Source organism: Charadrius vociferus, unplaced genomic scaffold (genome assembly GCF_000708025.1).
Source record: "Charadrius vociferus isolate BGI_N301 unplaced genomic scaffold, ASM70802v2 scaffold586, whole genome shotgun sequence".
Classification (NCBI taxonomy): Eukaryota; Metazoa; Chordata; class Aves; order Charadriiformes; family Charadriidae; genus Charadrius; species Charadrius vociferus.
Genome location: NW_009648902.1, coordinates 247,121 through 262,998, shown reverse-complemented (window position 1 = coordinate 262,998; position 15,878 = coordinate 247,121). Strand labels below are relative to the sequence as shown.

At 45.7% G+C, this 15,878-nt stretch overlaps 1 protein-coding gene across 1 annotated transcript; it reads left to right on the top strand.

The window, feature by feature from the left end:
- The first annotated feature begins 6,825 nt into the window (after positions 1-6,825).
- On the top strand, positions 6,826-15,561 carry TAL2 (T-cell acute lymphocytic leukemia 2). The gene is made up of 2 exons (XM_009887205.1): positions 6,826-6,957; positions 15,198-15,561. The coding sequence occupies exon 2, from the start codon at positions 15,208-15,210 to the stop codon at positions 15,559-15,561; it is 354 nt and encodes a 117-aa protein (XP_009885507.1). The 5' UTR covers positions 6,826-6,957; positions 15,198-15,207.
- Positions 15,562-15,878: the final 317 nt, after the last annotated feature.

Genomic DNA, 15,878 nt, shown 5'->3' with positions numbered 1-15,878 from the left:
ATGAGCAGGAGAATTTGTCCCCCAGTCCTTCTCCACACTGTTGAACACGCATCCTGATACTTACATCTTGTTCACAGTGGGGAGGCAAAGCCATCCGAAGGGCTACTCGTAGGCTATTATAAATATTGCACATACAGGGTACAGACCCTGCTGGTTTGATGGGTCAAGATAATCACAGGGCATGTCTTGGTTTCATGGGCTCAGGTGAGCCAGCTGGGGTGAAAACATGCTAATGTGTACACGAAGGACTTCACTGGTGTTAACGGAGCTGCTTCCCTGTGCTGTTACATGAGAATCTGGGATGCCAGCTGTGCAGGAACAATACTCATGGTCAGGTGGGGAATGGACAGTCTGGTCCAAACTTTTAGAAGCTTCTGGCTGACCTTGTAAAAATCATTTTGAAAATGCAGGTGGTCAGATATGCAGATTGCACAGTTCTCACCTTGAGGAATTTTGCCAAAAATTTGTCTTCCTTCCACTGGCTGCTGTTGGCTTTTGTAAAGCCAGTGGAAAGTAAAAAGACATATAGCACAGTCATATGATGGAATACAGGTGAATTGAAAGAGTAATGGAGTGCTTTCTGCATGCTGTGGATCAGGGCTGTTCTATAGCAACCCATGAAAGTACATCAGTTGACACCAGCTGAGCATCTGAAATACAGAGATGTATTTTAAAACATTGGAAACAAAACAATTGAAAAGAAATTTGACATTAATTGTACCATCTTTCCATCATCAGGGCAGCAATAAGGGCATACATTCCTAACAGAAAAAATAGGATGGCAGATCTTTAAAAGGAAAGGAAGAAAGCTATCTTTTGGAGTCAGAACAGTGAACAGGTTTGGGTTTTCTATGTGTCATCACAACGAACCCCTGAGAGGCTGGGTTTCTTGCAGCTTCCCTTTGTACACACATGCATTGCTAGTCCTGCAAGAGAAGCAGTTTAAGCACCAAACATGGGACCTCTCCCTCAAGGATTTCAGCCTCAGCCATTCCCAAGCAGCAACCTGCACTAAGAAGAGATGTTATGGAGATTCAGAGCAAGATTTCACCTCAAAGAGCAAGCCACGTGGTTTCAAAGACTCACACATGAAGGAAGAGAATTTGCCAGACTGTGCAAAAGTCTGGCAACTTCCAACACATTGAATACACATGGTTGGGGGTTGAGTGTTTTGCTTGAAGTCATAATGGAAATTAAATCTCTTGCTCCCTACTTCTTGTCCTTAGTTAAAAGAGTGTTGTAGAAGGTGCAAATCATCTATGGCGAAGATAAGCCCTTTCAGGCCTTATAATCTGCTTGGGAAGGTTTTCTTATATTTAACACCATGTTTCTTTGAATCCCTGCTCTGGGTTCTTTACTTGGTGTGCAAGCCAATAACACACACAGCTGAGGTATTTCCAAGCTTATTCCATTAATGTGTAGAAATGGGGTGCTCGTCCCAAAACGGGAGCACACCTTAGTTTCAAAAATCTCCACTTTTATACATTGATTATTACATATTCAAACAATTAATACATATTCATTGTTATTCTGTTTAATGACTGGTCAAGATTTCTTCACTTCCCATGTCAATTTGTGTGCAGACTCTGTCTTCTTCCATTGATCTCTTTTGAGTAGGTGGTATCATTCAGGTAGGTGGTCAATGAGTTGGTGGTCACGATCTCCCCCTGCCAAAATTACCTTTTACCTACTTCTCCTCTGATGTTGGTAGTTCCAAGTGGTTTTCTTGGTTTGCTGACCAGGACTACAGTTCATCACTCTCTTGACAGTAACACCTTGCCTATCAACAGTGCTACATTGTCTGGTGGTTAGTTCCTTAATTGAATCATAGATAAATCATGTGTAGTTACGCTTTCTCTATTTTGATATTAGGCAAATAATTAAATAGGGTTGGGGCAGTATAGAGGACTTGAGCAGTGGCAGGTTTCCTTGGTTGCTTCAATTACATTTTACATTTCATTTTCCTAGTTAATGTTAATTTTACTACAACAATGCATATGTGGTGGTCTTATTGTGTACATTGGCGTCTTGCACACTGGGTACACAACTCCACTTTGGGACAATATTATTGCTGTATGCAACCTGTCTGAGCTCAGTCTTGTGTGCCAATGAAAATTGCACCTGCTGATTCTCTGAGATGACAGCCTTATTTTTCTCTATTTTAGGTGATTTCCAAAGAACTTTTACTGTCTAGGTATGTCTGTGTCAACGGAAAAATGAGCTTCTTGTCTCTTCTCTCTTGCTTCCAGTGGAAAGTTTAGAGAAACATTAGGTTTTCGGTCTCTTTATTCTGTGGCTAAACATTTTCTTCAAGGCTATCAGCAAGTTTCAGCATTCAAAAGGAGATTTTTGGCTTCTGGAATTAAGCTGAAAAGTGTGGCCAGAATTCAAAGTACCCCCTGATGTGAGTGTTTTGTTAACACTAATAAGAGATTCAATATGTTACAAAAAGCTTCAGATGATGGAAGTTTAATATTTCAGCAGTCTGCATGCAGCTGCTGTTCTGAACCCCAAGAAGCCTCCTCCAGCTTGCTATATTCAAAATCTATTGATCTAAATTTTGATTTTAAAGGGCAGGAGCCCAGATGTGTATAATTGCTTCTTATTGTTCCCATCTGTAGTGCATGGCTCTGAACTCACAGTGATAATGCGGCTGTGCATTTGCAGCCTCTTGCTGTCCTTTTTCTGTCCATCACATTCTGTGTGCTGCTTTCTTCAGACTGAAAGTGGTCACCCCACAAAGGGGGAAAATAACTTGAGCCCAGGCCCATCTTCTGAAACCTCTGCTCATATTTAGACAGGATTATCTTTGATTTCCTGCTCATCTGCTGTAGGAGTTTTGCTGCAGAAAGACAGAGTTTAAGGTCTGGCCCAGTGTGAAACACAAACGTGCTTTTTTTTTCCATCTGACCACTGCTCTATCTTGGAGAGGCTTCTGTTGGCCCTGGGAGCTGTGCAGCAGCAGAATAAAACCTTTTGCTCCTGCTTGCATACCGCACAGTCACATATGCCAAGAACAGCTTTTCTTCCTTTTAGGAAGAGGAATAACTAGAGTTACTCCCCCAGGATGTTTCAGAGTCTGGAATTTAAATACTGGCATGCCAAATTTCAAAAAGGGACATGAGAAACCTGGTTTTGAGGACAGTCACACTTTGTAACCACCCACGTGTTCTTGACTTCTTCAAAGTGGGCAACTCTCGCATCTTCCACTTTGCAGAACCACATATGGAAATGCTGTTGCATAAATGACTGACATAGTATGTCTGCTGCTTCATCCAGGTCTAACAGTTCCTGGTATCTGTGGTGCTGGCCAAGCTGATGAGCTGACCAAAGTGTGGCTCTTCAGAAAGTGGGTGCAGTAAATGTGAGTTCAGCATTGCCTCTGGTGGGAGCACATGCTGGGCACGACAGCAGAAATTAGGAAAGACTGTGTCCTCTGGCAGGGATCTGTACCCATTCTACTCTTCAGCTGAGAATGCATTTTCTTTTCTCTCCCTGTTTCTCTCCCTGCTTTTGTTTCATCAAACTTGCCAAGGAATGTCCCTCTGCTAGGACGAATGTGTACCTGCCTGGCAGAGAGGGTCTGCATTTAAGCAAGGTCCTGCCAGCACTGCTGCAACAAAACAGCCGTTTCTGCATCTGTAGACACAACAGCTCTATGTCCCCAGTTACCCTGTTTGCACACACAGCATTTCCCACCCTCCTCTCCTGATCCGTGAAACTGGAAAAGGAGTATCTGAGGAGGGAAAATGTGGCCATTACATGAACAAATATGCTAATACCAGCTGCAGTCTGGAGGCAGAGTGCAACTTACGAAACATAGTTTCCCCTTGAGGTTTCATGAGCTGATAATGGGAGGCTGCTAAAACCCACACCTGCTGCAGGTAAAGAACTGCTGCAGACCCCAAGGAACCTGTCAGGATGGATGCCAGCAGAAGCTGTTGTGAGGAAGAGGATGCCCAGGGTGCAATATTGTTTTTGCCATGCTTGGTCCTCTCTTCCTGCCTCTGGCTGAGCTATACTATCCTGGCAATTATGGATTGCTCTAGGGACAAGTAATCCCAGGACCGCAGGGATGTATTGATAATGTATTCCCCCTGCTGCTATGTCACTGCCAAGTATGAAGAGGAAGCTGAATAGGACTGGTGTTGTTCATCGGTGCCAAGTAATCACAGTTCAATAGGCAGCTTAATAAAGAGACAGTGAAGCAGATCCTCATGGACAGCCCCTTTAAAGCAATCTGACAGGGTGGAAAAGATCCTTAAAGTTGGTGTAAAAGTCAGCATGCCCATGCTATCTCAACAGCATTCCCAATGACTTGACACCAATGCTGGCTTGGCACCTGGGATGTCCTCTGCAGGGCCTGACAATGGATCACCACATGTCCAAACAGTGCAGGAGAAAGTGCTGCTGTGCTTACAGCGGACACAGAGCTTTGCTATAGTGGCTTCTCAGAGGAGAAAAGAAGCTGGGGCTGCAGGGTGTCAGGGGATGGTGGGAAGCAGGAGCCTGGGGGGAAGGTGAGGACCTCCTGGGTGCTGTCGGTTGCACAGCCTCAGCTGGGCTGCCATGAGGTGTTCAGGACGAGTAATTCCCTTGTACAACAGGAGAGAGATGAGGGGACTGTGGGATGGGGCAGAAACACTAAATAGATGTGGTGGTGGCTTTTCTGAAGTACATGGGAGGGGGCTAGGATGTCCCTTTTTCTCCTCATGTTCCCGCAGTGAGGCAGACTTCTCACCATGAGCCTGCCTCTGGAGAGTGCAGGGGTAAAACCGGTATCTGACAGCAATAGGAGCAGGATCCAGCTCTCTTGCATGGATACATGAGTGAGAAACAAATAGCAGCCCATCCAGCCCTCCTCCCTGCAAGGACAGACACTTTCCTGGCTGTATATTTTACAGTGCTTCGTCTGGCCAGGTTTTGAAAGCCCTAGGTTGTACCCAAGCAGCTAGGGATAAAGAGCTTCAGCTCCTTCCCCTTTCTGGACTGTCATCCCCCCTTCCCTACCACGCTGGCTGGAGCATCTCAGGGCAGATTGTGAGTAAATAATGGGTTGGAGGAAGTAACAGGGAGGAGGGGCACTCCACAACTTTCCAATGTAAATTACATGGAAATTAGGCTTCTGTGAGGCCAAAGGCCCCTCCGGAATAGGGCCTTTAGTTAACATAACACTTGTGCTAAATGAAGCGGTTGACACAGCTTTCAGGCTGTAGTGCCGCTGTTAATTTACCGTGTGAAAGGGCTGAACCTCCAGTCGAGCTCTGCAGGGAACAACTTTCCCTGGCAGGGACCTGGGGCTCCTTCTCCCCAGCGAGCAACCACATCATTCCACTGCTGTGTTGATAATATTTATGGGGACAATCCTGTTAAGTGAAACATTAGCAGTGCTTTTGAAAACCCAGTAGGTAAGCCCTACCTTGCCAGCTTGCTCTTTTGGGTGGGGTGGTCTGGGTAAGAGCTGAGGTTTTTTAGGGCTTAGCAGAGGAAAGCCGTAGAGCGCCCTTAAAGCTGCCCTAGCCTGGATGCAGGCATTTTCCTACCTGATGACTGTAGTGCGGTGATTAGCTGGGGCTTCTCCTTCCCCATCCCTTGTTCTCCTTTAGTTCCTGTTGCTCCCAGTGCATAAGTAGGCATCTTGCTCTTGTTCTCTGTATTTACTCTTGTCTCCATCCAAAGCAAAATCCCAACACCTGATGGAGAAGTGGATGGAGGTGCAGATGAGGTTATATGGGTCCCAAAGGCTTTGTATGTTTGTAACAAGGCATGTGCCTTGTTGGCTTGTGCCTGGGAAAATTTTGTGACTATTTCCCTATGAAGGGAGTTGCTACCCGGGGGAAGGGTGAGGCTGGATGGACTGGCCTCTGTCACGGACACAGAGGCGTGTGCTTCAGTCATGGAGATGGTGTTAGTCTGCAATTTTTGGGGTTTTTTTGCAGTCAGATGTGAACTTACTTGCCTGTTGTCCGTGAGCTGAGAGGAAGTTTTGGGGCCACTCCAGCAGTGGTGAAAGAAGTCTCTCTTTCACTGACCCTGTGTCCTAGGGACAGGGGTACAGAGCTGTCTCATCTTTACTGTAAAAGCATGAGTTAAACCTACCCTCAGTGCACTGAGTGGGTAGGGAAGTGAAGGGCAGGCTGGTAGATGTGTGAATTCACACCTGCAGCCTCCTGTTGTCACGAGGACTCAGGCAGAGGACCAGCACACGGCTTGGGGCAGCCCTTAGACTGCAGCAGCTGTAGCTGTCCTCCAGGCTGCAGAAGGTGCTAGCTGCAACTCTGAGTGAAAGGGAGCTTTCCCCAAAAGAGGTAGTGCAGGTTTGGTTTGGCTCACAACCTCACCTCACTGTCAGAGCAGAAAGGGAATCCCCTGCTTAGGAGTACAGTAAATACACCAGCCTGTTCCTCAGTATGGAGGCATCTTAAAGGTGGCTTTTGAATAAGCACTGCATCTCTGTCTCTGGAAACATTTACAAGCTCAGAGCTGACTACAGAAGTTTAAAACAATCAATCACCCCCAAAAGATAAGAAAAAAGAAGAGAAAAATTTGATTCTTGCCACGGGCAGCTTTCACCCTTTCCTGCAAACTGCACTGTACCTAGCTGTATTTGCTCCAAGGCTAGCAAGCAGAGTGTCAGTGACTGCCCCGTACCAGCCCCAGAAAAGGGCAGAGGGCGTGTGGGGAGAAGAGAAAAGGCAGGATAGAGAGAGTCTCCTGGGAGATGCAAAACAAGCTCCCTGGATTGCTAGGACTAGTGGTGACACGCGCCAGACAAAGGACCTGCTACTCTATAAATGAGGCAGCCAGGACTGGCACTAGGCTGACTCCAGCGAGAGCAAGCTCTGCGGCCAGGCACTGCGAGAGCAGTCAGGAGAGAAAAATAAGAGCGCGTCGATTTTGCTGTCCGTTCACCTGCTGACCAGGTTTCAAAAGCCACAAGCACCTGTGACCAGAAAAGTAAGTGACAACGGCCTCTTCTTACAACGTTGTCTCCCCTCTTTTGGGCTTATCTTGCAACTTTCTTAGGAATGCCAAAGTTTCCTCTCAGAGCAGGGAATATCCTTAAAGGAAGGAATTTCTGCAATAGCCTTTTACCATCCACTGGATTTTTATTTCTTTTCATAGCAGCTCTTGATCTTGTCATCAAAAAGTTAAGAGTAAGGCACCCGATCTGACAAAAAGAACAGTTACAGAAACAGCCACTTACAGGTGGCTGCATTTAATCAAGTGAAGGAACCCTGTTGCCCTATTTTTGTGCCTGGACTTTTCAAATTCTTAGTATCCACAGGGACTCAGTAAATCAGACCTCATGTCAGGACAAATTATTAATTGGTTATACTAACGTTGAAAGAAATGTTGATGCTTAGATGTGAAGCAAACTAAGGTGATTTTAAAATCACCGTTCCTAATATTCCTAGATTTTCTTACTTCATGACTGTACAATTACACACTAAGCAAACTCATTTATACCACTGCAAAGTGCTGTAGAACAGAGTTATTGCACTGGTGCAAAATGATTACACACAACATCGCAAACTTTCTGAGTTTAGAACTCAAGCTGAACAGAATTCTCCAATGGTGTATGATATTTAAAACAAATCATTTGCAAAAGCACAGATAATCATGCATTCGTTAGACTTCACTGAATGCTTATGCAATGCACTAGACAGTAGAAATCCTATGACTTTGTTAACAGGTAAAGATGTAAATAAACAGTTTTAAATTCCAGTTCTCACATATTTAAAAATATCCCCCCTGCTTTGTTGGTCATCTGCCTTACAGCTGATGCATATGTAAAATACATAGGCATTTGAATTTTGCTCAGTTCAATAGTTCACCTAGGAGGAAAAGCTTAGCAATTTTATTAATTTCAGTTCTGCCAGGAAATAGTAATAACTCTTAGATTAGAAAAAAACTTTTGAAACTGCCAACCTAGAACATGTTTATATTTCCAGGGTTAGTCTACTGCATAAAGCTGTATTTGCCCAAGAAAGTTAATAAACAATAACCCAAGCATTTTTCTGAAGTAGCTCTCTCTATCCTTCCTGATTTCTATATAGCAGTATAGGACGATATCTGATTTTTAGAATCTTTTTCCACCATGAGTTTCTGTATCATTTCACAAAAAATAGCTAAAATAAATGCAGCTTGTTTTTACTGCCTGTTTACTTAAACCATTAAAGTAATTGTGATATGAGCAGCTGATCCAAGAAACTCAGTTCTCAGGTGGGAGGCTTGGGGACTACATGCAGGTGCCCATGAGCGTGGTTGAAGCAGGGATGTTCTTCATTCTGATTTTTCTATCGGGTGTAGCACCACAGAGGTTACTGCAATGACATTTAGAGGAAAACAGGATTGTGGTCCTTGTCTTGCAGTGGTTTGTATCACGTTTTTGGAAGTCACAATTTGCTGTGGTGGTGGTTACATTTCTCAGTGCTTATGGTGACCTCTAGTCTTATGCATAGCAGACCCAGTTAATTCCTGGGTTGATGCCACGGTGGTTAGTAGACGGGTTTTAACTTGTCTTTGGTAGGAAGACAGGGCACTCACTGCATTCTGCTTTCAGGATGCTGTCATACTTTCAGTCTTGCTTTTGCTGAAGTCACACAGAGATTTGCTATCAACCTCAGAGCAGACCTGGATAAAATGCTAAAGCGAATATTGTCTGGGGGTCATATTCGAAAATAACACAAGATTTACAATCCCCCTGATGCAGATGTCCCTTGCAGCACTGGATTTTCCCTTCTCTGCTCCTAACAACTCCTGTAACAACGCGAGCTGCTGCAGACCGGTCTTTGCTGAGTTGAGACATGCAGCATCTGATATCCCCTCCTTCTTTACACAACAGGCTTTCAGTAAGGAGGATGTGGACTTTCCTACATAAGCAGGCAAGGCAAGGCAAGGAAGTTAAAGCAAATGGACATGTTTTTCCTGTTAACAGTTACTTTACTGCCTCGTAGTGGCAGGTGCAGGTGTAGACAGAGGCATGCAGGAATACATGCTGTTGTGAGGTGGGAGAAAATACCTGTATGGAACAGGGGTTTGCATGCTGAGTCTGGTAAAAAATGGGTCCCTGAAGAACTCCCAGAAAACCACCAAGGTGCTTTTCTTCTCTGCGTAACCCTGAAGCACAGGGATAGTGTGCCTTACTGGAGATGGGACCAGGAGGACAGAGCAACACTATTCCAAGAAAGACTCTCAGATCGTCTTAAACAGAAAATAACATAAGTGCAAGTTTAGTGAATAAACGCTAAACCTCCTGACAGAGTGTTCCTTTCTCAGCTTTGCAAGCTGTCATGTCCGTGCCGATACAGTAGACCTCCATTCAGCAAAATCTGTTGCAGCCCATGAGTCGGTCCTTTGTTTTGCACAGAGCTCTGGATAATTCAACTTTACTTCAAAGGAACATAAAAAACATTGACAAAAGGGGAGCCACAGGGAAAAAAAAAAACAAACAGAAAAACAAACCACCAAAACCACTCCCATGTCCAGAGGGAGTTTTCTTAAGTAAACCTCTTCATCACTACTGGTAAGTCCTTAACTCCACATTTCGTGCTCTCCCAAATGCCTGCTGTGTGGCAGCCCTTTCCTTTACAGACCTACCTTTCCTAAGGCAGCCTTAGGGGACATGATGCCAGGGTGCCCCGGTTATGAAGTCTGCAGGCTAGGCTGATTTCTCGGAAAGCAGCAAGCTCTCTCCCTCGCTCTGGATGGCACGCTCTAGCAGGGCAGCCAGATTACAAAGCTAAGCAACCCAGGGGCAAAACAGGGTCAAGTGAAAAACTTGCCTTTTGGAACTGTGATCACATATAGACTAATATCCCCAAACATGAAGGCTGACTTAAGCTTGAGATCTTTGCACAGTTGCTTTTGAAGACTCCAGCGATCTCCTTTTACTAAAGGTTCAGCGAGAGCACAGTGTAGCTGTGAATGCTGCCCTTAGACAGGAGGGCTCCCAGAAGCAGAGATTTCACTTTGTGTGTTTTGTCCCAGATTTACAGGCTCTAAAAATGGTAAATCACTCTGTCAGTGCTGACTGGATTTTATAGCACTTTTGCTGCTCTGCTGTACTTTGTACCATGGTATGATTGTTAGATACCACTCCTGACAGAGGTGTGAGGCAGTGAAAGGAGTCCTTGAAGTTGCTGCTCTTCCCACATCTTATTTGAAATAAAATTAAGTTCACTGCAGGTGTTAGGAATTGACCTGCGAGAGCTGGGAGACAGTCTTCTCTTTCATTACACAAAACCAGCATCTACCAATGCCGAGGAAGGCTCGGCCACCATGTGCTGGTGGCTGCTCTAACACACACAAATGCTTTCCTTTCCACAGACCTTGCTGCTGAGACAAGCTAATTACAGGCAGAAGGGACATGGAGGTGTAGAAAAAAAAAAAAAAGGAATTTTCCTGAGGCAAAGGATTATCAGAAATGAGAACAGAAGTTCAATTCCCTGATTGCCAACCTAGCATTTGGCTCATTGCACTGTCCTCTCTCCTTGTGTCCTTGTCCACCAGCACATCTGTGGGATCTTGGGTGGGAAGCACTTGGGTAGGGGTATAGTGCCAAGAAACAGTGAGGCAGAGATGGAGGCAGGGAGCTGCGGAAAGCTGGAAGGGAAGAGCCTGTCCCCAGAGGTGCGCTGATCCTCTTGCAAGCAGGCAATTTGCGTTGTGCCCTCTCCTCTTCCTCCCTCCCCCCCCCCCCCCCTCCCCATGGCTTCTAGGGGTTGGTGGGGGGGAAAGTCACACGTTATGGATGGGCAGTATAATGCCTTGTGACATCCGTGCTCAATCTTCCCCTCTGCCTGGAGCTGAGTCCCATGCTCCAAGGCTCACATGAAACTGAAGAGGGAAACAATGAGCTTTCTCTTTCTCCTCGTCTCCAGATCGCACTGATGCAAAGTGAACAAAGCACAGCAGCGAGGAGTGATAGCTGGGGAATCTTTGCTCCCTGTGGTAGATCAGGCTCACAAGCACCTGCCCAATACAGGGAAACAGGCACCATCTGCTCTTCTGTTGCCATTTACTTAGGGGCTGAGGGGACTTTGCAAAGTCCAATGCAATGTGTTAAATAACCAATTTTAGCAAGCACTGGGTTTCCCCAGTGGAGTAACAGCGTGGCACTGCAGGTTTACTAGAAGCACTCCAATTCTTGCTGGCAGCAGGCATCTGCTGTCTGATTAAGATTTGCAGGAGTGGGTCTCCAGTGGCCAGTTTCAACATGGATTTAACTTCACCGAGGTCAAAGGTATAACTTGAGGGAGGAACTTTCTCATCCAAGATCTTTATTTAATAGCAGCCTGCTAATTATGACTGAGTACTGGGCTCCCGGCAAGTCCCCCGCCAGCCCTCAGACATTAACCGTTGGCTCAGGGGCCATTTGCTGGGAATGCCCTAGCAGCGATGGTGCTTTGTGCCTAAGCTGCTCTGCTGCTGCTGCTGCCTGAATTGCTTGAATGGCTTTTGCACAGAGAGGCTGTAAGAACTGCTACCCCCCCCATTTTTCAAAGGGGTAGGCAGGGGGGTGGAAAGAGTTTCCGTTATCTTTTTGGTGGGTGGTGGTGCTTTGTTTTTTCTCTTTCTGGCTGTTGGAGCAGATTCATTGCTGGGCTGGGGTTATTTCTTTGTGTAATTCTCTTTTCAGACTGCAGATGTGGGTCTTAGCTCATGAAACTGTACTTACCCGCTACTTCTGGATGTGTCTTCTTGATCCGAGTTAAATCTTGTCCTCAGTGGCAACATTTTGCCCTTCAGAGTAATTCCTCCAGTGAAAATGGTGTAACTTTTCAGATTTACATTCCTGAGAGCAGAAGTAATCCTCTTGAATTTAAGCTGCTGTCTTCCTGGGTTTCTTTATTGTCATCTAAATGTGGCGCTGTTAACATGTGGTATGGGGAGGTGACCAGAAAGCATAAAATCCAGGCTTGCAGGTTAATGCAATTTATCTGTCCATGATGGGTACAAACAGGTGATTTCTGCATAGATTTGAAATGGACCAGTGGGATATAAGCCACACGCAGCCACTAGACAATACATATTTTATACAGTGCACCAGAGAAACCTAAAGAATACATTGATCGGCTGTGCAACATTAGATAAGACATGAAGCTGCAAGTAATAGCATATTGAAAGCCAAGCTTGGTGGGGAGGGTTGGAGAGAAGGAGGGAAAAGGGGAAATGGAATGAGACAAAAGGAATGGAAATCAGATCCCTTGTCAGTAAACTCACTGCATTTTAACTGGAAGGTGCTGTGGTTACAGAGAACTAGAGGGATGATATGAGAAAAGAAGCTATGCTGAAATATTACAGTTATAGCAGGATTGGACCAGGCTCATTTACCTCTTATGTTTCTATCTGAAACTCTGAGCATGACTGGAAACCTGCAACAGTAATGGGAGAAAGGAGAGACGAATTTAAGGTGGAGAGATGTACAGAGGTGGATTACACCTGAAACAAAGCTCCCCATAAAGCTATCAGCGCAAGAGGAGGCACAGGGGGAGAGGAGGAGCTGTTGTCTGCTGATCTTGAATAAATATCAGAAATACAAACACACGTTTATGAAGTGTAAAGCAGGAGCTGGTCTCACAAAGGCATCTGTTTGCTGACAAGGCTTGTGACCACAAACGCGGTATTGTCCTTTCCAAAGGCAAGAGAAGACAGACAAAGAAAGCAAAGTGTGAAGGAGTAGGCTGGGGTTATTTTTCTACTAATAATACTGCTAACAGGACAAGATGACATGTTCACAGCTCCAGGGCTGCACGCTAACCTGCTTTCCTGGAGTGGTGCGCTGGGGACTGTCTGCAGCGGGGGAAAGAGAAGGAGCTGACTCTCTGTTGGTATTTGTAGCTGAGCTGTAAACAGGCATCCAGCAAACCAAGACCCAGATGCCAGAATTACAGAGCAGAGGCTGAAAGGCCTAGCAAAATACTATTCAGCCAACCCATCAGAAGAAATAACAAAGCCCAAATAACTTTCCCTATGTTACAAAAAACAAGTGCCTTTGTACATGGATAAATTTGTCTTCAAAAACCCCCACCCTAAACACCAAAAACAGAAGAGAGAGAAGCAGGTGGTACTCTGAATTTCACATGGATCCAAGCAGCTGCTTGGAAAAATAAAACTGTAAAGGTGAAAGTTTTGCCTTGGGGAGTGAATGTGCCACAGTATAGAGGAGCACTGGAAGACAATGTTTAAAATCCATATCACTGATGTGGAGGAGGTCTGGAGTTCTTGCCAAAAAGGTACATGCTAGCTGTTTCAGGTAGGTGCAAAGTACCAAGTAGATTTGTTCACATAGCCCAAACCAAAAGTAATACATGGAATAGGAGAATAATAAAAAAAGAGAGATACAAACCCCATTCAGATCAAGCAATGGGTCTCAATGTAAGTCTACAAAAGATATGAAAAACTCTCAGCCACCTGAAATATGAGAGTTCACTTTTTTAAACAAGACTTTCATGAAGCAAGGACATTTTGATGAGATGGCTTTCTCATTCCCTAAAGGCAGAGTAGACAACTGGGCCGGAGAGTAATTTCAGACTTCTACCGAAACAGAAATGTGTTAGCTCTGTATAATCTACAGCCGAGAGGACCCTGGGAGGTATGGGTGGCATGAGTGTAGCCATATATAGTATATATGGGTGCATCTGTATTAGCTGCATCTCTGACCAAGGTCTCTGAACACAGCTCTGACATAATTTATGAACCTGTAACTGTGTTTCCCTGGTGATTTGTAATCACTGCTGGGCTCGGGCTTGAAGGAGCTGGGAGGGAACTTCCTCGTCTGCTATGCACATCTTGTCTCCCTGTAAGGGCACTCCAATTAACCTCTGAGTCACAGTGGGATTTCTTTATTCACCCGGACTATTACCACATACTTTGGGAACCCTGAGTGTCTTGCATGGTATGAGGCTGCTTCACATGGACATAGCTGTCAGCCCAAACCTTCACCTTTCTGAGGGTGAAGGGTGCTATCTCTCCCTGCTCCCCAGGCCCCCGTGGGACTGCTGTAAGGATGGGTTTGCCAATGAATATAAAAAGCTGAGGTTTTCACATCCATGAGAGGGTAAGTGGAAACATTTGTCCTTTAGTCTCTTGGCTGCAGATAGTTTTTCCCTGCTCCAAATGTCTGTGTGCCATTGGCATAAAAGGCAGCTTCAGAAATGGAACAGTGAGTGTCTCCTGCAGAGCTGTGGGAGAGCAGGGAAGACTCTTTCCAACGGTGGTGGGAGCAGGGCTAGGGCGACCCCAAGAGCTTTTGATGGCCTTTCTGGTAAATGTCATTTAAAATTATCCCGTGCCTCTTGCACAGTGCTCTTGCCAGGTCTGCTCTGGGCACTGGCTTCCCTGTGCTGCTTAGCTCTGTGAGGCAGGGTAGACAAGTAACACCTATGTGGACATTTTGGCTAGGATGCCTGCACATTTTGTAGGAATCACACTTCCCCTTTTCAGCCTGCACTAGTGGCATTTGCGGCTTAGTCTTGGCAGCTCTTGAAGGCTAAAGCAGAAGAGTCTCTGCCACCAGCAGTGAGCAGTCAGTGTGGGCTGGGCAGGGAATGAGATTGCTGCTTCCCTGGAGAAGTCTCCTGAAATAACCATAGACACGTGTGTCTGTAGTGTCAGATGTCTGCTCACTGAAGGCTCGTGATGAAGGTCCACCTGGCTTAGCTCCAGCCATGAGTCACCAAGCTTCGACCAGCTGAGAGCAGTGCCCAATAAGGTGTGAACTGGGGCTGTGAAAGCATGGATGTGTTCTGCCCTGGGCCTGCCTCTCTGCTTGCCTTCCACCACAAAAATTGTCCAGGTGTCCCTCACGCAGCCTGGTGGAACAACTAATGCATTAGCTATTGGGAATTCTGCTGCAAAGGAACTCTCAGGAGCACGGAGAAGCTGGGCGTATAGCAGCACCAAAGGTTTGTAAGAGGAAATTAAACTTCATTTACACCTTTGTGAAGTCCTTACAGCACTCTGGCATCTGGTTGCAGCTGCAATGCTCATGATCACAGCTGTGAACGGGGGCATGACTTTAGGGATTAGGGTGAACCTATGCAGGATGTGCAGGATAAGGGCATTAGCCACAGAGGGCATCATTACTGTGTGCTTTCAGCTGGCTGACAATTGGCACTGCCCTTAGAGCTGCAGCCTGCGTGAAAGTCAGGACTATCTAGCATTCACTCATCTTCTCCTTTTCTTTGCAGCGCCTTGAGAATGACAAGGAAGATCTTCACCAATACCAGGGAGCGATGGAGGCAGCAAAATGTCAACAGTGCCTTTGCCAAGCTGAGGAAACTCATTCCCACCCACCCACCAGACAAAAAACTGAGCAAGAATGAGACGCTCCGGTTAGCTATGAGATACATCAACTTCCTCGTCAAGGTCCTGGGAGAACCAGGCCTGCAGCAGACGGCAGTGGCAGCACGGGGAAGCATCCTGGGTCTCTTCCAGCAAGCCCCACACTTGCAAAGTATGGAAGAGCTGACTTTGATTGAAAACTGTGGTGTCTCCTCTCCTGGCATGAGCAGCAATATAGTAGAGTGTTGGTCAGAGACATCATCTCCCTAGTAGACAATGAGACATGCAGTCTTGGTGTTAGTCTGATAGTCTCCCTCTTCTTGCAGAATCTGTGGGTTGCTCCTCTGTGTACTGTGACAATTTATTTATATTTATTACTGGTTTATTTGGTATAGATTTTTATTTAATAGGAAAGGAAATCCTTGGTCAGCCAACAACCTGGAAGTCCAGACAGAGAACTTGCAGCCCCTGGGAACTTGGAAGGACTCACTGCAGTCACAGCAGAGTTCAAGTCAGAAGGGCCTTCTGCTCTGATCTCCTTCATAAATCAGGCCATAGAAATTCATCCAGTGTTTCTGGCAGGGAAA

Bases quoted from the DNA above. Each gene is read 5' to 3' on its own strand.
- TAL2 (XM_009887205.1), top strand. From the start codon at position 15,208: ATGACAAGGAAGATCTTCACCAATACCAGGGAGCGATGGAGGCAGCAA.